The following is a 25,817-nucleotide window of genomic DNA, read 5'->3' on the forward strand; positions in this document are numbered from 1 at the left end:
GTGATTATGACAGAATATCTTCAATTATGAGAAAGTATCTCGAATGATCTGTAATTATGAGAAATTGTTGCAGGCGAGGTCTTTAAACTATTGATGTGGTGATTAGGACCAGTCACAGCCAGGGGGAGCTCTCCGGGCAAACAGGCAGAGAATAGGGCTGGGTCCCAGTCGTGTGCTACGCACTAACACTGTACGATAGAGACGACGCACTAGTGGCAGGATTGTGCACAGATTATTAACATGCTGCACATGCATCCTGACCCACCATAAAAAAATAATATATATATGAATATAGTCTATTACATACTACATAATCAAAACTACTCAGTATTTCTAATTACTGTAGTACAGAACTGTACACACACTCTAGGACCAATCACAACTGTGGGAGGTCTCAGAATAAACAAGGTGTTGATAAGGACCAATCACAGCCAGGGGGAGGTCTCAGAGTGAACATTAGAAGTAATTAGGACCAATCACAATTAGGAGGAAATCTCAAAACCAATCGGCCCTGATTAGGACCAATCATAGATCAGGGGCGTAGTCGTAGAACAGGTGAGGTGGTGACTGGGACCAATCACAGCCAGGGGGAGGTCTCAGAACAAACAAGCAGTCTAGCAACCTGCTACAGTAGCAACCCCATGGCAACCGTTTAGCAATAACATAGCAACCTAGCTTTAAAGAATCATCTACAAGATTTTGTGGCTCAGCGGTTAGAGCGCCGGGATATCGATAACAGGGTTGTGGGTTCGATTCCTGGGCTCGGAAAGCTGCCACTGTTGGGCCCTAGAGCAAGGCCCTTCACCCTCTCTGCTCCCCGGGTGCTGGAGTTGGCTGCCCATATTTTGAGTGTGTGTGTACTCACTGCCCCTAGTTCACTAGTGTGTGAGTGTTTGTGTGTTCTGTACAGTGACAAATACGTGCACCTTCATCTTTTTTTTTTTTTTTTTTACCTTTTTAGAACCCTGACAGTCCTGGTTCTTAGGTTAGAGGGTTCTTCAGATAAGGAAACAGGGCTGGACATTAGCTGACGTTTGTCATCTGAGTGACGTGTCAGCAGGTGTGTCAACAGGTCACAAGCATCACAGCCCGCCCCTATCATCAGCACTGATCCTGCTCACACACACCGATCCTCCTCACACACACCGATCCTGCTCACACACACCGATCCTCCTCACACACACCGATCCTGCTCACACACACCGATCCTCCTCACACACACCGATCCTGCTCACACACACCGATCCTCCTCACACACACAGATCCTGCTCACACACCTGATGAAGAAGGGGAAGAGCGCAGGACAGGACTCCTTTAAGGCACCAGAGAAGGGCGTGAGAGAGGACTTTCACACTCTGGAGAAAAGCGGTACACACACACACACACACACACATTACAGCAGTGTGTATTGGGACATTGAGAGTGGCACAGGGACTAAGCAATAAATATAACATTAAACCATCAAATCAGTAAAACTACATTAAACTTCATTAAAGAATAAAACTGAATTAAATGAATCACTGATTAAATTAAAAACCTCACAAATTAAACAACAGAGAAAGGTTGAGCAGCTTAAAGCAGCACTATGTAGCATTTTACCATGAAACAACTCCTGTGATGCTCCACTGACTGAACTGAACAGGGAGAAGGGCGTCTCCGTCATTCCCACTCCGGGCCGGAGTGCTGCTGCTGCTGCTGCACTATGGAGGTTTGGTGGTGGAGCTGCAGGAGGAGAACCTCTCTCCAGAACTGCTGTGTAACGCTGCAGAACCCATAGAGTCATATTAGTGTAAAATCCTGTAGTGTTACTCTACCACCTCCGCCCACATGCTGCTCCACCTTCAGATCAAGCTCCTGCAGCTCTCACACTGTCCAGGATTGCAGGCGTAGGCTGACTGTAGGGGGAGCCCAGGAGCGAGAACTACCAATTTTTCATAGTGCTACTTTAAGTGGTCGCCACTTCCAGGCTGTTGCTAGGCTGTTGCTACATGGTCACTAGGATAAAACGTTTATGCTGAAAAGTTGCTATGACATGACATGGTTGATATGGTGTTTGGAAGTGGTTGTTGGGTGTTTGCTGTAGTGTTGCTAAGTGGTTGCTAGATGGATGCTAGAGTAGTGCTGATGTGTGCTTAATATAGTATCCCAGATGTTTGCTATAGAGCTGCTCAGTGGTTGCTAAATGGATGTTAGAGAGGTTACTGTGGTATCCCTGGTGGTTTCTATGGTGTAAGTAGTAGGTAGTTCATAGGTGGTAGCTACAGTGCTTCTTAGTGGTTGCCAGATGGATGCAATATACTATACTATAGTGGTGCTAGGGTATTTCAGGTGGTTGGTATGGTGGTTGCCTGAATCCCACATTAAAATAAACAAACAAAAAAAAAAAAAAATTGTAAATAAGCTGACATAGATGGCATAGAAATAAGAAAAACAATAATCAAGTAAATAAATAATAATAATAATAAAATCAATACCAGCTCAGTAAAATTAGTTAAATAAATAAATAATAAAAATTAATAAAATAAAAAAGCAGTAATGTTAATTTACCAAAACACAGATCAAAGCTGACAGTGAAGCCAATGAGAAATGAGTTGCTGAGCAGATGTTAATGATTGGCTAAAAGGAGTGGCTCCATTTGGGCGAGGCCAAAGACCATAGTGTGCTGCCGTACGGGTCTACCAGCAGTGGCAGGAATCCCAGTCTACAGGAAAACCTCCTCATCCTCCTCATTCTGGAGCAGAAGTGAGTAAGGGCCTCTTGCCTGGTGGTCCCTGTTCGTCAGTTTCGTCCTTCAGACACAGTTCTGAGGAGAACTTCCTGTAGACTGGGATTTCTGCCACTACTGGTAGACCTGTATGACTTATGGAGGCGTAGTATATGGTTTCCTTCTGCATCCCAGGCTCAGAATCGCAAAGTCCAGGCACGTCATTAATGAAAGGGTGTGTCTCTCAGGAATGGCCTTACAGCACATTTCCCTTTTAATAGATGCAGTGCTGTGAAAAGCCGTTGGCCCTCTTCCTGATTACAACACTATCCTTCCTCTGATCTATCAAAGCTCTTCTGCTGCACTGTTGGCGAACCCGAAACAATGGCAGATGTTTCAGGCCGTAACGTCCCTGAAGCTCCAGATCTGCACCTGAATATTTGCTAGTCAAATAGTGAAAAGATCCACTGAGTGATCGGGCTGATGAGCAGGGAGGAGGTGGGAGAGGAAAGGGAAATATGGACATTTATATAAGTTTATTAAACAGAAAGAACAAGGAACATCAAACGTCTCCCGAAGGGGCGCATTTCATAACCCCATTTGTTGTAACTGAGGCGCTATCAGCATGACCTCCAACCCAAGCGGGTTCAAACTGGATCACTCCTTGTTCCCCTCCTCCTTCCTAGCAGCTTAAATACACCACATGTCCAAATACATTCGGCTACTTTAAGCTGCACCTATTGCTGACACAGATGTGCAAATGCACACACACAGCTTGTCTAGTCTCTGTAGAGAAGAAGTACTGCCAATAGAATAGGACTCTCTGGAGCAGATCAACATCATGACCCTATTGGCTCCATGCGGCCTAATAATGCCAGGCGTGGGCTAGAGGGGTATAAAGCCCCCCAGCATTGAGGAGCTGTGGAGCAGTGGAGGAACTGTGTTCTCTGGAATGATGGTGGTGGAGCTCCATCCAGTACTTTTGATCTATCAGTTTATTTTGATTCAGTTCAGTTCAATTCGGTTCAGTTCAGTTCAGTTCAGTTCAGTTCGGTTCGGTTCAGTTCAGTTCAGTTCAGTTCGGTTCGGTTCGGTTCAGTTTGCTCAATGTTCCTTTGAGATTTCAGACGGCAGTCTCTCTTTTCAATTCTCCACAGAGGGCTTCATGGATCTTCAGGATCAACAGCAAGGGTACGTAAGCGAGTGTTGTAGATTTGTATGTGTCAGTGAAAGAAATTTTAATAATGCAATCAAGATTCAGCATGAATTATATATAAATCATAAATCAATAATGTATCGAGACATTTTAAATTGTGATGGATTTTTTTATAAAAACGAAGCCCCTTGCATGTTTAAGGTGGTAGTAACTTCAGGCTCCTGCAGGTGGCGCTGCATGAGGATAATGGGGCTATAAATTCCTGCGGGGTATGATGGGAGATATAGATTGAGAAGAGGTGGGGGTGCAGTGCAGTGAGGGTCTCGTTGGATGTGTGGAAAATGAATCACAAGTGACTGCATTTGGGCGTGGCTAAAGACCCCAGTGTGAAGGAAGGAGCTGAGTCTGCAGGTGTATGGAAGCAGATGGTCATACAGGTCTACCAGCAGTGGCAGAAACCCCAGCCTATAGGAAGCAGTATCTGCTTTGTAATCCATTTTCCACACATCCAACGAGACCCTCACTGCATTGCATCACCTCCTCTTCTCAATATATAAATTCCACATCATCCTCGTGCAGCGCCATCTGCAGGAGCCTGAAGTTACTACCACCTTAAACACGCAAGCTGACTGTCGTTTAGTCCGGGGAGATGATTAAATTAGTCCTAAGCTGAACAAGGTGCAGAAGCAGCAGGTCCTGGAACGGTTCACTGGGTTTGTGATGCTACATGACTAGACATCAGAACACTGTCCAACCAGTACCAACCAATCTGTCTGGTTCCAGACGAGTACTGACGCTCTCCTTACGCTTCATTAACTGTGTCTGTGAGTATTATCTGCATGAACACATTCAGACAGAACATGTGACATTTCCGTGTACTCTGTGTTCCGCAGGTCCTCAGAACCCATGAAGGTGGGTGTGCCTCTCAGCGTGAGAGATGCTAACAGGATTCTACTGAACATTAGCATTAGCATTAATAGCTTTCCTCTTACTGTTCTCTGTGTATGTAGGCTAATTGCTGTTTGGTCTTCTTCAGGTTTTTAACGACTCCATCCACGGCCACATTGAGCTCCACCCTCTGCTGGTTCGCATCATAGACACTCCTCAGTTCCAGAGGCTGCGGCACATTAAGCAGCTCGGAGGAGCGTACCTGGTGTTTCCTGGGGCCTCACACAACCGGTTCGAGCACTCCATAGGGTGGGGATGACTGAAACCTTACACACAACCTAACCCAACAAGTTTGTAGTGTCCAACCCAGCGGTTCTCAAGCCTGGGCCTGGTCCCTTCTCTTGCTCTCCTGCTCTAACACGCCACCCTCCGCTCAGGAAGGGCTCGATAATGAGCTGGTTAGCAGGGTGAACACTAAAATGTCCAGGAGGAAGGGGGTCCTCCAGGGGCCAGGGTTGGGAACCACTGGGTTATGCAATGTGTTTGAAGAATGACTGAGTAAGAGACAGAGCTGCTCAGCTTTGAGGGAGATTTCTGTGTCTGATTTCCACTGAAAAAGTGAGAACTGTAGATATGAAAGTAGGATTTTAAGAAAAGGCTAAAGGTCAGGTTAGAAGGTTAGAAAGGAGGCCTGATGAGACTGCCCTGTTCTGAGAGCGCTCGTCCACTCTGCGTGATGCTAACTGGAGTTTCTGGGTGTTTTGTGGAGGGTGGGGTATTTGGCAGGCTGCCTTCTGCAAGATCTTGAAAAGAGACAGCCTGAGCTTCAAATAAGCCGGGAGGACATCCTGTGTGTTCAGATTGCTGGACTGTGCCATGACTTGGGTGAGGAATGAACATGTCCTCCTCCACAGACACACTTCACACACATATTCCTGCCCTAAAACTGTGAACCCTGAAGTATTAGCTCAGATTTCTAGACCACAGTTACAGGATTTAACCATTTACTGTGCTTCTGCTGCAGGACATGGCCCGTTTTCCCACATGTTTGATCGCATGTTTATCCCAAAAGTCCGACCTGGACTGATCTGGAAGGTAAGACCCGAATCACCTGGTCATATTCCTGCTTTTATGTCCAGTTTTGATGGGATTTGAGATGGTTTATGGAGATACTCACACATGTCAGTTGAGGGCATTCATATCATATGAATGTACAGTGTGTGTTTCACTGCCAAAAGGCTATACTATATGGACAAAAGTATTGGGACACCTGCTCATTCATGGTTTCTTCTGAAATCAAGGGTATTAAAAGTAATAATAAAAATAAACTTAGAAGACTTAGACTTATAAAAGAATACTAGATTTTGGAGAAGCATTGATGTGAGAGTTTGATTGCATTTAGACACAATATATATATATATATATATATATATATATATATATATATATATATATATATATATATAGTTGATATTTCACCTATAAAGGACCACTCCAAATAAATTGTTAGTATAACCTGGATAATGAGGTGATCACATCCCTTGCTCTAATTTCTGGGACAACCCCAGAGTAATGAATTTCCAGCTTCACCTGTATGTTTACTGGGTTGAAGTTGTTGAAAAAGTTGTGGAACTTTTCCCACCAAGATAAGAGTCTCCTTGGTCTGACATGGCTGTGTGTATGATTGCCTGTGTGTGTGTGTGTTGGTGTTTCCTGCAGCATGAGAATGCCTCAGTGCAGATGTTTGACCACCTGGTGAAGGTGAACAAGCTGGAGCCTGTGATGGAGAAATACGGCCTCACACCTAATGACCTCGTCTTCATCAAGGAGCAAATCGAAGGCCCCCGGGGGAACGTCGATACAGGCCATTCGGTTCAGACTCCTAAACATCGAAAGTAATATCATTAATGTGTGAAATAGACTGAAGTTCAGTCCTAAAGTTGAACATCTCGTTTTCTCGTTTCCTTTACAGTGGCAGTATGAAGGCAGACCGAAGGAGAAGTCTTTTCTGTATGAGATAGTGGCGAATAAAAGAAACGGCATCGATGTGGACAAGTGGGACTACTTCGCAAGGCAAGTCTGATTAAATGTGGCCGCTGACTGATTCTTCTTTAAACTGGTTTTCCAGATAAAACCCAACAAGCTTTGGGTAGTTTGGGGCGCACCTGGATCCACACACACCAATCAGCCATTACATTAAAACCACCTGCCTAATATAGCAACCAAAACAGGTCTGACTGTCGAGGCACGGCCTCCACAAGACCTCTGAAGGCGTCCTGCTGTGGTATCTGGACACCTTTAGTCATTAGCAGCAGCTCCTTTAAGGGTTGAGGTTAAGGTCAGGATTAGGGCCAGGTTAAGGTTTTGGGTTGGGGTTAGGATTAGGATCAGTATCAGAGTAATATCCTGTAAATTGTGAGGCGGGACCTCCATGACCATCAGCGAACCTTGGGGGGGGGGGGGGGGGGGGGGGGCATGACCCTGTGGCAGTTAAGATAAGATAAGATAAGATAGTCCTTTATTAGTCCCACAGTGGGGAAATTCTCAGTGTCACAGCAGAAAGGGACAGCAAGCAGAAAGGGATAGCATAGTTGTTATGTTCGTTGGGTTGAGATATTAAATGGCTCTTGTTTGATTGGTTTATTGCCATCAGCTGACAGTTTGTAGATGTTGCTAATAAACCGAAGTTGCAGTGGTGTGTGTGTGTGTGTGTGTTATTTTAAATGATTTTTATATTGTGTATTCTATATTTGAATAAACAGAGACTGCCACCACTTGGGCATCCAGAACATCTTCGACTATCGCCGGTTCCTGAAGTTCGCCCGGGTGTGCGAGGTGAAGGGGCAGAAGCACATCTGCACCAGAGAAAAGGTGACAGACCGGTCATTCTTTGTGCTCTTACCCACCTTCTTACCCAAATCACCTACTCTCTAAACGATGGAGGTTCTACAAGCGGTTCTTTGGGCCGTGCCATTGGAGAACCACTTTTGATTGGCTGAAAGAGTTTGAATAACATTTTAAAATTGGTAATAACTTTTATATTAATGTTCTGCGATTATTAAAGAGATGTTTGAGTGTAAGAAATTTGGTTCTTCGAGAACCCTTTGTAGGGCATTTGTTAGAGTGTTGTCCTATATTACAGTGTGGGGGTGTGGCGGTACACAGAAGTGGGTTGGCACCACGGTTTGGACCTCACAGTTTGGTATGAGAACAGTACAGTGTGAAAAGCTAAAAACAGACTAACCCAGGTTCTTCTAATGTAATCTGAACAAAAGTCAGTCTGTTCCATCTAGTGCTGTATAGCGCCCCCTGAGCCTGTAGTGTAAATAAAGCAGTAAAGTAGAAATGTTAGCTTGGTCTGCTTGATGTTTCGATGAGATCTTCGGAGAGAAAATGCAGGAAAATAAAAGAATAACTGAACAATCGATTAACTAAAACACTTTACTCAACAACAAACTATAAAATGCACTAAAATGACACTAAATATTAATAACATTGGTACAGAATTGATAGAAGCTGCGGATACTGGTGAGGAGATCAGGTGTCCAGATGCAGCTGGACCTGAACAGACATGTTGTCTGGAAAATGGAAATACACTGCGCTACATTGTGCAAGAGGTCCATACTATCAAAATCCAACGGTTTACAGCTCAAGGTTTCTGGATGGTGTGCAAAATGACCGTATTTACCCTAATACTGTGTGTACTGTGTGTTCTATGAGCGACTGAATTGTGACTCTGGTACTGAGGCGGGTTCAATACAAACACACATACACATACTGTTACACCCTGCTACATAGATATAGCTGTTTTAGGATTAAGAAATAGAACTGCACTAGACTGTAGAGACAAAAAATCACTGGCAGTTTAACCAGTATGTATTTTCTTATTGTACTTTAATCTTAATCACTTACACACGGGAGGAAATGTACACACAGAACCAGGGTGACCAGCAAGGGTATCACAAATTAAAGGGAGGAAGTGCAGTTTTAAATATCAGTGGGAAATGTGTTTGATCTGATTTTCTACAGGAAGCAGATGATTTATATGACATGTTTTACATGCGGAACTGTCTGCACCGCAAGGCCTACCAGCACAAAGTGGTCTACATCACTGAGGTCATGTGAGTACCAGCACCTTTCCAGCCATACTGCTCAAACATATCTTATGTCCACAGATTCCTGGACTGGTTGGGTCATAGCATCACCCAATAAAACAGTGGGACAATAGTTTTTAAACTTTAATATTTCATATTTTTTCATTTTTATGTATGTTTATTTATAAGTTTATTTTTAAAGGAAATATTGGTCTGTTTTCAGGGAGCGTTGTTACTGTATTAGGGCAAATCAGCTCTTTATGATCTCCATGTGCAGGTTACAGTCTGATTTTCTCAACCCTCCAAAATCACTGCTTAGCAACTGTTGCTGTCCACCACTATCTCAGCACACCAGTGTTTAAACTGGAAGCTCAAGAAGAAGCCTGTGAGAAGACTGTAAGCTGATGTTTGCTGTATAACAGTGTCTGAACACTGTTAGTCGAGCTCAGTGGGCGACAGTCAGGCCTGTTGAGGGCAGACACGTGTAGATAGTGAAGGGTGTTATCAAGGGATCCATTGCTGGGGTCAAAGTTTCCAACAGTAATCAGATTAAATGGCTTTTAATTGCAAGTAAGAGTGTGTGTGTGTGTGTGTGTGTATGCATGGTAGGATAACCGAAGCTTTGGAGAAGGCTAATCCTTACATTAAGATCCAGGGGTCGTCAGGAAAGATGTTCACAATCTCAACGGCCATGGAGGACATGGAGGCCTACAACAAGCTCACAGGTCAGCTCTCAAGCTCTCACAATCTTTTCAGTGAATAAGGAAACACTGAGAGTCTGTATTTATGGAAGTGGGACATCTCACCAGAGACACGCTCTCTGGTGGAGCTATAAGGGAGGGAGTTTCTAATAAAGTGGCCAGGCAGTGTGTTATGTCAGTGTGTAAAGTAAGTAGCAGTCTAGGAAAAGTCTTCTTAGATTGAACCACATCAGTGGTGAAGAAAGTCCTTACATAGACACACGCACGTCACCACTCTAGTCTCCAGTCTGGAGTAGATACTGAAGTTCATTCATCTGCAAAGCTTCAGAGAGCAGAATTTCCCACCCAATTCCAGAGAAGAACAGCAAGAACATGGAAGCTTGGGCCAAATGTCCATCACATGAGACTGGACTGTGACATCTGGAGACATCTGAGTGTTTTCTGATTTTGGTCATGGTTTGTAAATGGCAGTCTTAGATGTATGATGTATGACGGTAGTTTGCAATGTTTGTCATGCTCTTGGACCGACTTCTCGTCTCCACTGACCCCCACCCTTCTACAGACCACATCTTTGAGCAGATCCTGTACTCCTCTGATCGTAATCTGTCTGAAGCTCAGACCATCCTTCAGGACATCATCCACAGGAGACTGTACAAGTGTGTGGGGCAGACCACCACGGAGAAGGATATTGAAGTTTCAAAGGTAGGAGATCTTGCACTTGGCTCATGTAGTTGCTGGTTTAATTATATGCATAATAATTATTATGTATAATCGGATATAGCTGCCAGATACAGCTGTGAGAATGCAGCCTGTCATCCAACACTGCCAGAACTGACCCACCACTAGTTTAACAACTAGATCTATTCATTCCAGTTGGTTTGTAGGCCAGTAAAACATGCCAGATGTGACCCAAACAACCCCTGGTTGTTTCCTGTCAAACTGCCCGGACAGATCAGTCCAACTGAGCAACTGATCGGTGTGGTCTTCTTAGAATTGATTCAGTCCATTAGATTGTTTTTGGAATGAGAATCTAAGGATTTGGGTTAAAGTGACATCTGTTAATGGCAAAGGTGTGAAAAGTATTGACATTCATGACCGAAGTGGAGATACGAGGGTTTAAAAGACTTCTATAGAAGCTGAAGTATCAACTGAAGCTTTTTACTCCAGTAAAAGTGTAAAAGTACTGGTTTCAGAACGACTTCAAGTAGAAAAGTAAAAGTAATGGAAGGAAAACAAAGGCCGAAAGCTTAGGCCGCACCACAGGGGTCTATAGTGCACTTCCCCCCCCCCTCCCCAAAACCCCATTTCTCTAAAAGCCATAATGAGGAGAATGATCTATTAAAATGTTGATGTTAAAAATGTTGGGCTGCACTAGGCTCCTGTTTCAGCTGCAGATCTGCCCATTGAAAATGAAGCATTTCAGTAATATCAGCTCTATTAAAGGAGCGTCTCTGTGCTCTACTGAGCATTAACATGAGCTTCATGGAGGAAAATATGAGGAGTCGTTGTCTAGAAGTTCTGTAAAGCTGCAGAAAGTCAGACCTCAGAGGCGTGTGATCAATAAGCTTTATTGGAATGTAAATGTGGGGCTTAGTCGGGACGTTTCACTGCAGGTCTCTTGAGTCTCTGCCACGGACACAGTCTTCATACTAGACTACAGACGTCTGCTGTGTCTCACTTTCCGGATGGAGAGATTTATCTGGAGAGGGTTTTTATTGATGACGAGCCGGAATGAAAACTAAGGGAAATGAAATAGGAGGAACGAGGCTGTTTTTAAAATGTAAGGAGGAGAAAGTTCAGATAATTGGGGGAAAATGTAAGAAGTAGAAGTAAAAAGTCTGAAAAACAATAATTACTAATAACATTTCTACTTCAGTAAAGTAATGAAGTATTTGTATTTCATTGCTTGACACCTCTGGCTAATGGTCAGATCAGTAATCATACGTACCTTTCGTTCTCTCTCACAGGAGAAACGTCTGGAATATGCTGAAGAGGTGGCGAAGTCCAAACCTGCCAGCACTGCTGTGGATCTAACAGCTGAGGACTTTATAGTCAGTGTAAGTTAAATAATGAGGCGTCTGAGGCACTTAAAGGGCTGATCATTCTGTGATTCTGGTCTGGGTGTTCTGAGATCTCTGTTTATATGACAGGTGATTTTCATGGACTATGGGATGAAGAAGAAGAACCCCCTGGATGAAGTCGAATTCTACTGTAAGACAGCGCCTGATACACCCATCAAGATTAGGAAGACTCAGGTACACCCTCTCCTATAAGACTACTGTTTATTCAGGTTTTATAGTGATGAACTTTTTGTGTTTTGTTTTTTAACTGTCATGTAAAAACCTCATATCTCTAATACAGTAGCTTTACAGGAAGAGGAAAAACCTTCTGAACTTGCGATGTCAGTATAAAAGATTTTACTCCAGGTCATTGTAGGGCATTTCTATTGGCCCATTCATCCTAAAATTCTGATATAGTACTGTAGATTCACATTATGGAGAAAAGTGAAAAATAGCAGAAATGGAGGTACAAGGTTTTTGCAAGACAGCGGCAATATACCGTAGCCTCGCCTTGTGTTCTTCGGGCTACACAACCCAATTCTAGTAATGCACAGAACATGTGACTGATTTCATCTGGTGTAATTTGAGGTAAACAGGTGAGGGGCTAGCTGTGATGTTCTCCTGCTCCTGCAGGTCTCCAAGCTGCTGCCGGAGAAATTTGCAGAGCAGCTGATCAGAGTTTACTGCAAGAAGACAGACGAGCGGAGTCTGGAGGCGGCTAAGAAGTACTTTGTGCAGTGGTGCATGAACAGAAACTTCACCAAACCTCAGGTACTGCTCACCTTCTGCACAGAGACAGAAAAAGTGTGTGTCTGACTGAGTCAGAGATGTCACGGTACCGGATTCTCAAAACAAATCTTGATATCACACCAAAATGTAACAAATTAAAGCAACAGTCTGTACATTTTGGGGATTTGGGGATTGCAGTAGCTCTCACAGTAGCTGTTCAGGGGCTGTTCATGTGACAGGAGTAGGTAAAGGCGTGACATGGTCAGGAAACCCCTGCAAAACCTACCAGACCACTGGTATATTGTATATTATAAGCATAAACATACTAACCGGGCTATAAGGAGGTAAAACCAATACAGCGCTTCTAGCAAGTACTCAGAGCGGTCAGATGACCAGAGCTCGGCGCTTCTAGGCGCTTCTAAGTAGGTCAGACTGGCTCAGAGCTTCTAGTGTTAAGAAAACCACAGTGGCTGTTGCACTAATTGCCCACTAATGCTATAAGCAGGACTGCAGTGGAATGTAAACACAGTTACCGTAGCTTATATAATATATAACTTTACATTATATAAATATAAAGCTTTATTCATGTAAACCTTTTTTATTACTACATCTCTGGCTTTAAACCATTAGCCCAAAGCAGTGTGACCATATTTTAGTTTTTAAAAATAGACACTTGGGGCACATAGGCATTCGTTGTGGTTGGGATGTTGTGACTGGTAGGCTTTAAGTAGGCCAAAGTTGTAGGTAGATGTAACAAGGCAGGCCCAGGCAGATGTGCAGGCTTTAATGACAGAGGGTAATAGGGCCAAAAACACAGGCCAGTAAACCATAATAGGGTGAAAAAGGGTCAGAGCCCCAAAGAGCAATAATAACATCATTTTAGAAAGTCAGAAAGCAGAGATCCAAAAACCAAGAAGACAAAACCCAGCTTGAGCTGGAGATCACTAAGCACTGCTGTGGGAAAACTGGCCCTGAGAGAGGGGGGTATAAATAGAGGCACTAATGAGGGCATTGCAGTCAGGTGTGAGTGATGAGAGTGGTGCTAGGGCAACGGTTAGTATTCTGGGGAAGAGGACCTGGTGGCTGGATGGAGCATCGCATGTTGCTTGTTGCAGTGTGTGTGAGGGTGTGTGAGTGTGTGGGTGGGAGGAGTTTAATATCTGATGTATCTGATGTCTACCACACGCGTAGGCTCATTATGCTGCCGCGGTGGTTTTGGTTCCTTCAGTTTGTAGAATTTTGGTGACGACGTTGCACCATAGTACCGGTTCTTGTAACATTCCTAGTCTGAGTCTATGTGTGTGGATCTTTTTGCTGTTTTCAGGATGGTGACATCACAGCTCCAGAACTCACCCCCCAGAAACATGAGTTGAACACCAGCGATGAAGACGACAGTCAGGGAAGAGCAAAGAGAGCAAAGAAAAGGATTGAACCGGAGTTTGATACCCAGAGATCCAAACCACACCTGAACATTGGGGGGGCAGTGGTGTCTCAGTAGTTAGAGCGCCGGGATATCGATAACAGGGTTGTGGGCAATCTTTAGTTTCTTCTCATGAGATGCTTTGCCAGGTCTTTACTGCATTAAAGGATGGGTACTGTGACAGGCCTAAATACACCTACCTCCTTGAGAGTGGTCTAGACTTGACTAGATAATCACCAGTGTGTTCTTTCTTGTACCAAAATATATCAGATTATTGGTTTTTGATCACTGCTTCAGGCTCTGCAATTTTTTCTGATAGGTCTGTTGTGTTTTAGCCTAACGATGGCCTCCTTTACTTCATCAGCACCACTTTGGTCCTCGTACTGGGGGGCCCCAGAAACAGCTACCAAATGCAAAAAAAAAATATCTGCTTAATTTGTCATGAGACACGTTCAATAAACCACCTGTTCTTCTTAAACCAGTGTGTATTTGTCCCGTTTATTCATCATTCCAGAGAACACAGTTCCTCCTCTGCTCCACAGCTCCTCAATGCTGGGGGGCTTTATACCCCTCTAGCCCACGCCTGGCATTATTAGGCAGCATGGAGCCAATAGGGTCATGATGTTGATCTGCTCCAGAGAGTCCTATTCTATTGGCAGTTCTTCTTCTCTACAGGGACTAGACAAGCTGTGTGTGTGCATTTGCACATCTGTGTCAGCAGTGGGTGCAGCTTAAAGTAGCTGAGTGTTTTCAATAGAAGGGTGTCCACAAACCTTTGGACTTCTAGTGTTACTGAACATTTTTACTAAAGTTCCAGTTCAACTGGGAAAAACTGGCGCAAATACTACTGCAAATATTGGCTCTTACTTTCAGGGTATGTCCAAAAGTTTGTGGACACGTCTTCTAATGAATGCACTCAGCTGCTTTAAGCTACACCCATTACTAACGCAGATGTGCCGGTCATTTCCGGTCTGACCGGTCATTGCCATGGTTTCAATGACCACAAAAAAAAACTACTGTATCGGCTATAGTCACTCAATGCTCAGTTCTCATTGGTGATCGTCATATATTACTTCTCTCCTAATTTGCATAAATGTAAACTCTGCCCAACTCCGTCCACTTCATGTTAGCAACATTCAAACTGCCTCCCGACACTGGAAATCGCAGACTCCCATTAAAAGTAAATGAGCACCGATGTCACAGCGCCACCTGCAGTACTGGAGCTCATACCCGACAGCAAAAACACCATAGTGAAGAGTGTGTGAGCTGGAGGATTCTACAGCACACTGAGGGCTTTAAAGACTATAAACCTCAAACCTGTGAGTCTTTCCTGTTGAACTCAGGACACAGGGAAAAGGCCACGCAGTAGATCTTACTCCATGTCTGGTTTTATTTACTGAGTGTTTAGATACAGCACATAATGCGATTAGCAGGTACAAAGCCACTGCGTCTGAGGAGGAACTGACCATCAGCAAGTATTAATGACACCAGCTCGCTCCTCCACACTGCAGCCTCTAACCGATGCTCAGAGACTGCTGCTTTCCCTTATTTTTTCACTTTCTTTGCCTTTTTATTGTCTTTTTCACTCTTTATTTTCAAAAAAGAAGGCGGCAATAGGAAGAAGAGTACATACAATATTAACATACCCCAGAAAAAGAGGGTTGGAAAGTGAAGTGAGAGGAAACTGCTGCTTAGTTCAGAGCTTCATCAACAGAACTGCACCAAAAGTGCACGATGGGAACCCACTGGTTTTACATAACACATTCCCTTCATATGAAAATAGATATTTAATGCTTTTCAGTGACTACATAGGATTTTTTAGACTGAATCTATGGTGATTTAAATATTTATCATGCATTTGACTCCAGTGGGTCATCACCGTGGGTTTTGGTCCATAGGTCAGAAAGGCAAAACCATGAAAATCTGGTTCATTTTGAGTTTTCAAGTGCTAATTTGGACATTTATTTGTTTTTTTATTGTCCTATCAGGCTTTTGAGGTCCATTAAGTACTTCAGCTACCCATGTTCTGTTTTTTTTTTGTTTACAAAAGGCATAAAATATAGAAAGATACTGTACCTATTCAACCTAACGTCTTTATTCTATATCTGAACTGAAAATAAAACCACACACAAACTGTATATTATAATATTGGACTGTCTAACATGGCCCAATCAAAACTATGCAGCTTTTTTGCTAATTTTTAGGCCGAACCATTACAACCCAAACCCTGAGAGCGCCCCCTGCTGTAAGAGCTTTTCCTTCACTTCACTCTCCAACTGCATAAATGACATTGCTCCAAACGCACTTCGTTTAGCATCGGTTCATTTGACATTTTCATTAAATGTACATATCAGTAGCTAGAATTCTTTTTTTTTAGAAAACAAAGTTCCCACCTGATCATTTCCTACTCTTCTAAAAGTCATATCAAACATATGAAATAGGAAAATAAGAAATGCTCTAATGGTGTTGGATCACTAAAAGAATGAGTGCATGTTTATAAAAATGATGAGTGAAAAGAAAGTAAATTAAGCAAAAATGCTAAATGACAATCTTCAGGTTTATTTACATTCAAAAAGTGATCAGAGTTGATAAGTGGTTCTTCCTCGCCTCACCATTTCTTCCTGGGTATCTCTTCTGTTCCTCAGTTAATCGACAGCGTGTTCGTTCAGCTGAACTCTTAGGCTCTGAGGCTTCGTGATGAAGAGGCAACTCTAAACATGGACACATTCCTCCACAAAGCACACAAAACACTGAACCAAGCTTCAGACGCCACAACAAAGCCACACTGAAGCTATTTCACCCCAACTCATCTAACGCCTGGCAGGCCCAGCAGATGCCCATCAACATAATTCAAGAAAATGTCATTTGCATTCATGCATTCATGCAAAATTTCAAAAGTGTGCTCTGAATAGATTTTTTGTTATTACATTTTATTTAATTGAGTTTAGCTGCAGAATTAAAGGGGCGCACATATTTTATTATAATGTATCTAATTTTACATTAATTTGCATGGAATCTTTCATCTTTTCACATTTATTGTTTTTAAAAATTAGTTTTTGCACATTTATTTTTTTCTATCATATTCATACATTTCTTTTACACTTGACAATTATTAATTTCTGCACACTACAAAGATTTTGGTAAGTGAGTAAATGGTAGGTCTTATTTACATTTATACTCACATTACATTTAAGTCGAATTTATGAATAAAACATAAATACAATATCTAGAAGCACACAAAATAGTTTTATAAACTCCTACGTCAATCTTAAAATAGGAAATATTAGATATTTAACCTAGACTTAAGATGTTTTTACTTGCCAAGATGTAAATGTATACCGTTACTCAATATTTGAAACTACACAATTAATTTAATATTTTCTCAGAAGAGAATTTTCCCTGTTATTATTAACAATCATAACATTCAAATGCATTATTTAACACATTTATGTACATTATGAGTTAATCAAAACAAATGACACGTCCTTTTTTGATGCTACAAGAAGTTATCATTTTTGTATATATTGAATATATTTCATATATTATTCAATTTATTCAAAAGTTAATAACTAAAAAACTATTTGGGGCACAGATTCTGCATGGTTGCATGAATGAATTAAATGAATGAATTAAAGTTGAATGAATTAAAAACTGAACTTTTTCATATAAGTCTGGGATGTGATCTGCCAGGACTTCAGGTCAGCTGTGTAGAATAACTCTCAGGGGTGCAGGGTTAGACTATCTGCTGTGGTCGCACTGCTGCTCATTAGTGATGGATTAACCAACTGATGCAGTGTTGCAGTGGCTGGATGGTCGTGGTTGATGATGACAGATGCAAAAAAGACACTTGGTACAGATAGAAAAGGAGGAACAGGAGCCATAAGAAAGTTCTGTAAGGCATCTTATCAGGATTTTCAGCACTAGGGGGGTAAAAACAGGCACACCTTACACACATATCGCTGTATTAGTGCTCATATTCACGACTGCCTCTCATGCGGTTAGTTGCTCCAGCAAATCTAGAAAACGCTCAGCTTTCTGATTGAGTAAAAGCACAAAAAAGCACAGAATTTGGCTCCACTGCAGCTGTCGAACGGACTTTTTAAGGTTTCGCCTTATATCGAGTTGCAACGAATACACTACTTTGTATACATAACACCCTTCGGATGGACAATACGCCGGTAATGATATACATATACGATTCCTGAATCTTTCTTAATGGTTCAAAATGAGATACATCCATATGGAAGAATCATAAATGTCAGACAGTTATACACTGTACATGTATGCATATGAGAGTAATATAGGATTACCATAGTACTATATGGTACACACTGGACAAACTGGTCGTGATATTGAACTAAACTGAGAACATTTCATAAGAATTTGCTCAATTTTTCAAAATTTTCCAATAATGAAAAGATCTTGCATTCAGGTATAAAAGGATGGATGAATGTGTAAATGTAAACCAGGCACTCAGACAGAAAAAAAAAAAACATTAAAAAACAACAACAAAATGCAAAATAACAAACCAATATATACTGAATGCTTTTATAAAAAAAATAAAAATACAGTTAAATAATAAAACCAATAATATAACAAATATCTGAGTATAAAAACATAATGAGTAAAGCAAAAGTACATTGAGCATTTGAAATTAGCCCCCCCTCCGCCCCACCACCACCACTTAATTTCTTGGACCACTTAACTACTTGGACTCTATGTACCTACTTATCGGTCTCTTTCGTCCTCGGTCAGGCTGTCTTTTCTCTTCCTTTCCTCTCCTCATTTCATAACTCCTCAATCTTCTGACTTTCAGAGGAACAGAACATTCCCTCAGACTTCCTCACCAGGCCAACACCAAACAACAGTGCGTAAGACCAGAACCAACAGAACCAATGACACGGCCCTCAGTAACATTCCCTATGAATACCTCATCTATCAGCTGCCTACCTGACCTATCAATCAAACTGCTTTAACCTGCAGAATATTTTAGACATAATATAATGATATAATATAATAATAGTGATATTCATTTTTTCCTCTGTTTATGGTAATACACGTCCTTTTAATATATGATGCTGTACAGGTGTTTGTTTGGGTTTAAGGCTTTATGGCTAAATGATTTTAGCAGGTTTGATTTTCTTAAATCCACTGAATATATCCAATAGGTATCAATTTGAAACTGTTGTGAGAATATTTGAATATTATATATTATATAATAGCAGCCTGCACACCTGAATCCCGTTCGGTCATTAGTTTCTCCATTTATAGCCTGCGGTTATGCTCCTGCCTCCTACATTTCTGAGTTATAATTATATAAATTATAATAAATTAATATTAATTAAAAATTAAAAAATGAAGTCAATCAAACTCATGCCTCAATCAATGCCCTCAGTTGTAACAGATCATTTTAGAAGAATTTACTTGCTTTAAGAAATACTACATATAAATTTGGCTTGTTTAATAAATAAATAATGCAGGTCAGTTTATTTTAACTAAGGTAAAACAGGGAATTTTGCTCATTTTAAGAAAGAATTCAGGACATTTTAGTGGTTTGAAGAAATAATAGCTATTTTTTAATTGGAGAACATTTCTTCAATCAAGTTCAATATCTAACAGTCAAATATAATAATGTTCTAATATCAGTCTCATAATGAGAAATTGTAGATATACTGACCCTAAATGTAAGATAACTTCACTAATCAGAGTGGGGGGGTTTGGGTTCGGAGGTGAATTTGGAGTTTCATCATCGCTGACCCTCAACCTGACCCTAATCCAGATTCTCAGGATTCGCTCCACTCAGAGTGTTCATAGGAAATGTTACAGGAAAGACGAGACGCCGGGAGGAGGAGGAGGAGGAAAGTGTAGGAGGGTAGTAGAAGGAGGAAGGCAGGGCGAATCCCTCGCTCCCTCCCAGCTGTAAACCTGCAGGAGGAAAGTCGGCCTCTGTAAACACTTCTCTGGAGGTCTCAGTAAGGAGGAACGTGTCCGGAATGTTTGATTCTGTTGGGATGAGTCTAAAGGCCCGGACAGACGGACAGTGGGAATACACGAAGACAAGTGGAGTGACTATTAACTTGACTATATGATCACACACACTCAAAAGAATAGAATCACTGTCCATATTTATCCATTAATATTCATTAATGTTCTGAGATCTGAGCAAAAATCGGAAGAACATAACTGATGGAAATGAGTTTATCACTATATCTTAAATGAAAACAAATGAGATGATTAAAATCCTAAATGTTTTGTGAATAAAGGTATAAAAATGTCAGTTTATCCAAAACAAAAAGGTACATTTAGATAAAACTTTACAAAAATGACTTTAGACCAATTAGAACAGCTTTTACTGCATTTTCCTTTTTCACTTTAAATTTAGTTATTAGACAAGAATATTTCATTTGCATTAGCATTATTCAATAATACCCTTTATAGAATAGACAAAGCATTTTTAGATGTTTTATTTAATATTGCAATGAATGAATGAATGATAATTAACTTGTGTAATTGAACTTTGTGGGAACTGCAAAAAATATATAAATCTAATGTAAAAATCGAATATTTCTCATTTGAGATTAATGTAATGACATTTCTATAATATCTCTAAACAGTTTTACCATTTTAAGTAATTCTAGCTACTAAAAGTGCTTCCTTCTAGTTAAAAATTATCTGCCAATGGATGAAATTACTTCTAAAAATGTAAAATTGGCAAAACAATTGGGTTTACAATTTGCAAAACTTATTTTAAATCACATAACCTTAGAATGTTATGAAAATCTGACAGTAAGGAATATATATGTAGATATTTAGTTACATATTCAGCATTTTAACTGTGTTTAATTTCCTCTAAAGTGAGACTGAGTGCTGGCAGTACTTTAGAACTGATTTTAATATGATTAAAAACAGTGATTCCAAACTTTTGAACGGTAGTGTGTGGGTTTTAGCGAGTCTCGTCAGTCTGTCCAGGCCTTCAGACGAGGATGTGCTTCAGGCCGCTCTGTCGTCGTCAGCAGTGGCGGCCTGTTTGTGGACGGTTAGCGTCCGGTCGTGTCTCGTGTGAAGTATAGGTTTCGGTCCCAGAATGCTCTCTCTCGCTCGGGCAGTATCGCTATTGATCTGGACGTGAAGGAATGAGAGTAATAAGGTCAGCGTGGGTCAATCCGTCAGTCCGTTTGGGTCAGTTTCCCCCCAGGATGCCGGTGATGGAGTTGGGGAAGCTCATGCTGGGGCGAGGCATGTTGGGATTGCTGGGGGACACGGCCCCGGAGCTGTCCTGGTCTCCTTGGGTGTGGTGGTCCCTGCGGCCGCTGTACTGACCGATGAAGGAGCCGTCTTCGTTAAACTGGATGTCCACGCTGTCTCCGTACTCGGCCAGGCTGTCGTCGCTGCCGCGCTTACTCTCCACGCACAGCGACGGCTGGCTGATGGTGCGCTTCTCGTCGTTATCGCTGCTGAAGACAGGAAGGATCTCAGTTTCAGGCCTACGTCCATCAAACGTTACACAGAGAGCTACACAGTACAGTCCATCTGCCCCTACTAATATCACCACTGTTACCCATCATTCCTCTCATTACTCTGTCCAGCACTGCTGTGACTATATTCAGTTATTCTACAGCAGGGTTATTATATTATGATTATGAATATGCTGCACACCTGAGCAGTTTAGGTGGTTCAATAATGTATTAATATTTCTGATCAGAGGAGGACGGGTCAGTCACCCTTGTGAGGTCTAGGTTTCTTTCTCCAGCTCTAAGGGAGGTTCTCCTGCAGGGTGGTCTTTGGCTGCTCTCTGGGGGTCTTAGATTTTCATGCTGTCTCATGATGTTGATTTCTTGTCTTGTACTAATGACTGAGTGTGTGAAGCTGCTGTGTGACACCAGCAGTTATAAGAGCTATATGAATAAATCTGATTTGATTTGATATGATATAAGCCTGGGTGAATCTAAGGTTCTGAATATGATTATAATTATGAATATGATTATGATTAAACTCACCTCTCCAGTGATCTGCATCGTGAAGCATTAGGGAGAGTAAGAAGTGAACATTGGGAAAGTCTCAGTTAACATCTGAAGGGTAATTTAGTATCAGTGTGCATCGATTACCCTGCAATTGCATCCTGTACAGACACCACCAGCACCAACAACACCACCACCAACACCACCACCAACACCACCACCAACACCAACAACAAGTATTTCCTGAAGGAAATGCGGGACGGTTGCACAGCTTATGTGATTTTCATGTCTAGGCAGTTGTTAGACTGTTGCTATGTGCTCACTAGTACATAATTGTATTATGGTTGCTACAATTTTCCATGTGGTTGCTATGGTGTTGCTAAGTGGTTGCTTTTTGTTTTGAAAAGTTGCTGATGTGGTGTCCTAGGTGGTTGCTATGGTGCTGCTAAGTGGTTGCTTTTTGTTTTGAAAAGTGGCTGATGTGGTGTCCTAGGTGGTTGCTATGGTGCTGCTAAGTGGTTGCTTTTTGTTTTGAAAAGTGGCTGATGTGGTGTCCTAAATGGTTGCTATTGTTTTGAAAAGTGGCTGATGTGGTGTCCTATGTGGGAGCTTTGGTGTTGCTAAGTGGTTGCTACTGTTTTGATAAATGGCTGATGCGGTGTCCTAGGTGGTCACTATGCTGTTGGTGTTTTAGGTGGTTGCTATTTTGCATTAGGTGATTGATATGGTTTAATAGGTGGTTGCAATGGTATCACAGGTGTTTGCTATTGTGTTGCTAAGTGGTTGCTATGGTATCCTAGGTGGTTACTATGGTGTTGCTAGGTGGCCGCCATGGTGTTGCTAAGCAGTTGCTGTGGTTTTGCATATCTATAAAACCATACATCCAATCACAAATCCGAACACAAGCCTGAATCACACAGAAACATCAGACGAGACGCTGCAGAGACACGTCCAGCACTGACCTGTACTCCCCAAACGTCTCGTCCTTCATGGGCCTGGCCTCAGAGTCCACCTGGCCTTCCTCTTTATCCTTTACTGTAAACAAACACAGACGCTTTAACCACAGGAAGAGCTGACCTGATCAAACCTGAACCTGATCAAAGCTCTGCTTATCAATACCACACAGCTGATCAGCATCTGCCCTCTCTAATTAACTGAGTTTCTATGTTTTATTCATGTAATTAGAATTGATTTTACGATGCTTTTACTGGCCGATAAAACTGTTAATGTGCTCTCAGATTACTGACATCAACATCATCAGGGTCTGCCTGATTGACAGCTGAAGCTAAATGAAGCTGAGAAGCAGTGGTGAAGGACCTTCTGTAATCATAAACTTATTACTGTTCTCTCAGTATCTCTCATTTGAACCCTGTTGACATGCAATGACAAGCTGCTTAACTGGCTAAAACCTAAACAGGGTCATTCAGAGGGGTTCACTCAGGTGCTTTGATGGGGTTCTAGATAAGCTCCCCCAGTCAGAGCTGTTCTACAGTGGAGGAGAAGGGAAGCAGACGTCTGAAGCTCTAATAAAAGCTCCTCACAGAAAGTTCTTCACCTAATGGTGATGAAGACGCTGGCTGATGCCTGAGACACGGTTCTACCAGAGTTCTGAGAAGAGTTCGGCTCTAGAACCTGCTTTTAAAATCAGATCATTAAAATGGTGGAGGGATACATGCTGCAGGGTGTAGTGCGGCTACAGAAAGTAGTCCCTAAAGAGAACTGCATTAGTTGAGATTCTCCTTGTAGTAAATAAAGGCTGACCTGAATATTTGCCGCCTCTGCTCCGTTTGATGAAGCAGAGAATGAGGAGGATGAGCAGCAGCAGAACCACAGCGCTAATCAGCCCGATAAACCAGCCCTGAGAGGCGAACCCATTCTGCACCTCCGACAGTCCTGAGAGAGACAGAGGGAGACAAAGCACAGGAGGACATCACTAGAAAGCAGGACACCAAACACGCTTATAGATATGGATATTTAATAAGGCTTATTTTAATATATTAAAATCTACAGCATTAATAGAGATATTAATAAGTTTAATACATACAAAATAATCATTTATGATGTACTTTTCTAACAGAGGCTGACTGTCCTAATCCATAGCACCCTACAGTTTAGTTTCCTAATTAACTGTAAATAATATAAATATCTGTAAATAAATAATACTTTATTTTTAAATAACTTAAAGAATAGATACTTACATATTTTTGTTGTTGCTAAGTGGTTGCCCAAAAAAGTGGCTGATTTGGTGTCCTGGGTGGTTGCTATAGTGTTGCTAAGTGATTGCTACTGTTTTGATAAGTGGCCGCTGTGGTGTCCTAGGTGGTTGCTATAGTGTTGCTAAGTGGTTGCTACTGTTTTGATAAGTGGCCGCTGTGGTGTCCTAGGTGGTTGCTATAGTGTTGCTAAGTGGTTGCTACTGTTTTGATAAGTGGCCGCTGTGGTGTCCTAGGTGGTTGCTATGGTGTTGCTAAGTGATTGCTACTGTTTTCATAAGTGGCACGTTTATAGATATGGATATTTAATGAGGGTTGTTTTAATATATTGAAATCTACAGCATTAATAGAGATATTATGACTATTCAGCATGGACCCCGAGGGTCCCTGGACTGGTTTTGAGAAACATGGCCCTAAAGATGGACCTCACTTGAGAAGGAGCTTTACAGTTTCTAGGTTCTGTACTGAGCTAGGAATTCTTTAGGAACTCCTGCCCGTGTTTTCCCATTTACCTACCAAACAGTCTCAGTTCTTTGTATAACCCTCCACTGAGAGGTTCCTCATGGAGACACCTTGACTTCTTCATTTTTTGGAAATTGTCCAATAAAGTAAACAGTGTGTATTATCCGTGTGTGTGTGTGTGTGTGTGTGTGTGTGCTGCTGTCCTACTTGTACCGATGGTCTGCAGGTCCATAGTCCAGTAGGTGACGTTTTTCAGACGGATCTCCAGAACGTACTCGGTTCCAGACTGAAGACCCTGGAGCTGGTAGAAGGCCTGAGTGGAATTCACCTGCTCTGACTCCTCCCACTCACCTCCAGCTAAACACACACACACCAACACACACACACACACACACACACACACACACACACCAACACACATCAGTGTTTTAAGCATTTCCAATTTGTTAAAATAAGCAAAACTACACCATGTGTCCAAATGTTTGTGGACACCCCTTCTAATGAATGCATCAGATACTTTGTTGTAGCTGCATCCATTGCTGACACAGATGTGCAAATGCACACACAGCTTGTCTAGACCCTGTAGAGAAGAAGTACTGCCAATAGAATAGGACTCTCTGGAGCAGATCATCATCATGACCCTATTGGCTCCATGCTGCCTAATAATGCCAGGCGTGGGCTAGAGGGGTATAAAGCCCCCCAGCATTGAGGAGCTGTGGAGCAGTGGAGGAGCTGTGTTCTCTGGAGGAGCTCCATTCAGTGAGTGGATAATTATATATTCATGTAAAGTGTGATATAATATTATGATGTCATCAAAGGCTGATGTAGACAGTGTTACAATGAGATTAAATCTCCCCCCGCATCCCTCTCCCCCCCCACATCCCTCTCTCCCCCCGCATCCCTCTCCCCCTCATCCCTCTCTCCTCTCATCCCTCTCTCCCCCCACATCCCTCTCCCCCCACATCCCTCTCTCCCCCTCATCCCTCTCTCCCCCCACATCCCTCTCTCCCCCTCATCCCTCTCTCCCCCCGCATCCCTCTCTCCCCCTCATCCCTCTCTCCCCCTCATCCCTCTCTCCCCTCATCCCTCTCTCCCCCTCATCCCTCACTCCCCCCACATCCCTCTCTCCCCTCATCCCTCTCTCCCCCCACATCCCTCTCCCCCCACATCCCTCTCTCCCCCTCATCCCTCTCTCCCCCCACATCCCTCTCTCCCCCCGCATCCCTCTCTCCCCCTCATCCCTCTCTCCCCCTCATCCCTCTCTCCCCCCGCATCCCTCTCTCCCCCTCATCCCTCTCTCCCCTCATCCCTCTCTCCCCCTCATCCCTCACTCCCCCCACATCCCTCTCTCCCCTCATCCCTCTCTCCCCCTCATCCCTCTCTCCCCCACATCCCTCTCTCCCCTCATCCCTCTCTCCCCCTCATCCCTCTC

The 25,817-nt window shown here is 42.5% G+C and overlaps 2 protein-coding genes across 9 annotated transcripts in view; one reads left to right on the forward strand and one right to left on the reverse strand.

The window, feature by feature from the left end:
* Positions 1-1,347: 1,347 nt before the first annotated feature.
* Positions 1,348-13,929, forward strand: LOC140577117 (deoxynucleoside triphosphate triphosphohydrolase SAMHD1-like). The gene is made up of 16 exons (XM_072696949.1): positions 1,348-1,368; positions 3,862-3,895; positions 4,754-4,772; positions 4,897-5,057; positions 5,518-5,633; positions 5,773-5,843; positions 6,468-6,620; positions 6,721-6,821; positions 7,511-7,619; positions 8,778-8,869; positions 9,452-9,567; positions 10,106-10,245; positions 11,511-11,600; positions 11,694-11,798; positions 12,237-12,374; positions 13,657-13,929. The coding sequence occupies exons 2-16, from the start codon at positions 3,870-3,872 to the stop codon at positions 13,828-13,830; spliced, it is 1,611 nt and encodes a 536-aa protein (XP_072553050.1). The 5' UTR covers positions 1,348-1,368; positions 3,862-3,869; the 3' UTR covers positions 13,831-13,929.
* Positions 13,930-15,122: 1,193 nt separating this feature from the next.
* The window catches only part of l1camb (L1 cell adhesion molecule, paralog b), a 71,822-nt gene continuing 61,127 nt past the window's right edge, over positions 15,123-25,817 (reverse strand). For 4 of the 8 annotated variants that reach the window (XM_072696042.1, XM_072696041.1, XM_072696047.1 and 1 more), the window contains 5 exons: positions 24,593-24,742; positions 23,472-23,603; positions 22,673-22,745; positions 21,750-21,761; positions 15,123-21,206 (listed from right to left, as the gene is read on the reverse strand). In XM_072696042.1, the coding sequence (XP_072552143.1) occupies positions 20,933-21,206; positions 21,750-21,761; positions 22,673-22,745; positions 23,472-23,603; positions 24,593-24,742 (641 nt within the window). In that variant the 3' untranslated portion in view covers positions 15,123-20,932. The remainder of the gene's footprint in view (positions 21,207-21,749; positions 21,762-22,672; positions 22,746-23,471; positions 23,604-24,592; positions 24,743-25,817) is intronic. The other 4 variants (XM_072696044.1, XM_072696043.1, XM_072696046.1 and 1 more) reach the window with 4 other exon arrangements.

Source organism: Salminus brasiliensis, chromosome 14 (assembly GCF_030463535.1).
Source record: "Salminus brasiliensis chromosome 14, fSalBra1.hap2, whole genome shotgun sequence".
Classification (NCBI taxonomy): Eukaryota; Metazoa; Chordata; class Actinopteri; order Characiformes; family Bryconidae; genus Salminus; species Salminus brasiliensis.

What these genes read in the sequence shown, in the direction of transcription:
- LOC140577117 (XM_072696949.1), top strand. Translation starts at nt 3,870, where the DNA reads ATGGATCTTCAGGATCAACAGCAAGG. An exon ending in GACCTGGACTGATCTGGAAG is followed by an intron (nt 5,844 to 6,467) that starts GTAAGACCCGAA and finishes TGTTTCCTGCAG; the next exon opens with CATGAGAATGCCTCAGTGCA. An exon ending in TCAAGATTAGGAAGACTCAG is followed by an intron (nt 11,799 to 12,236) that starts GTACACCCTCTC and finishes CTGCTCCTGCAG; the next exon opens with GTCTCCAAGCTGCTGCCGGA.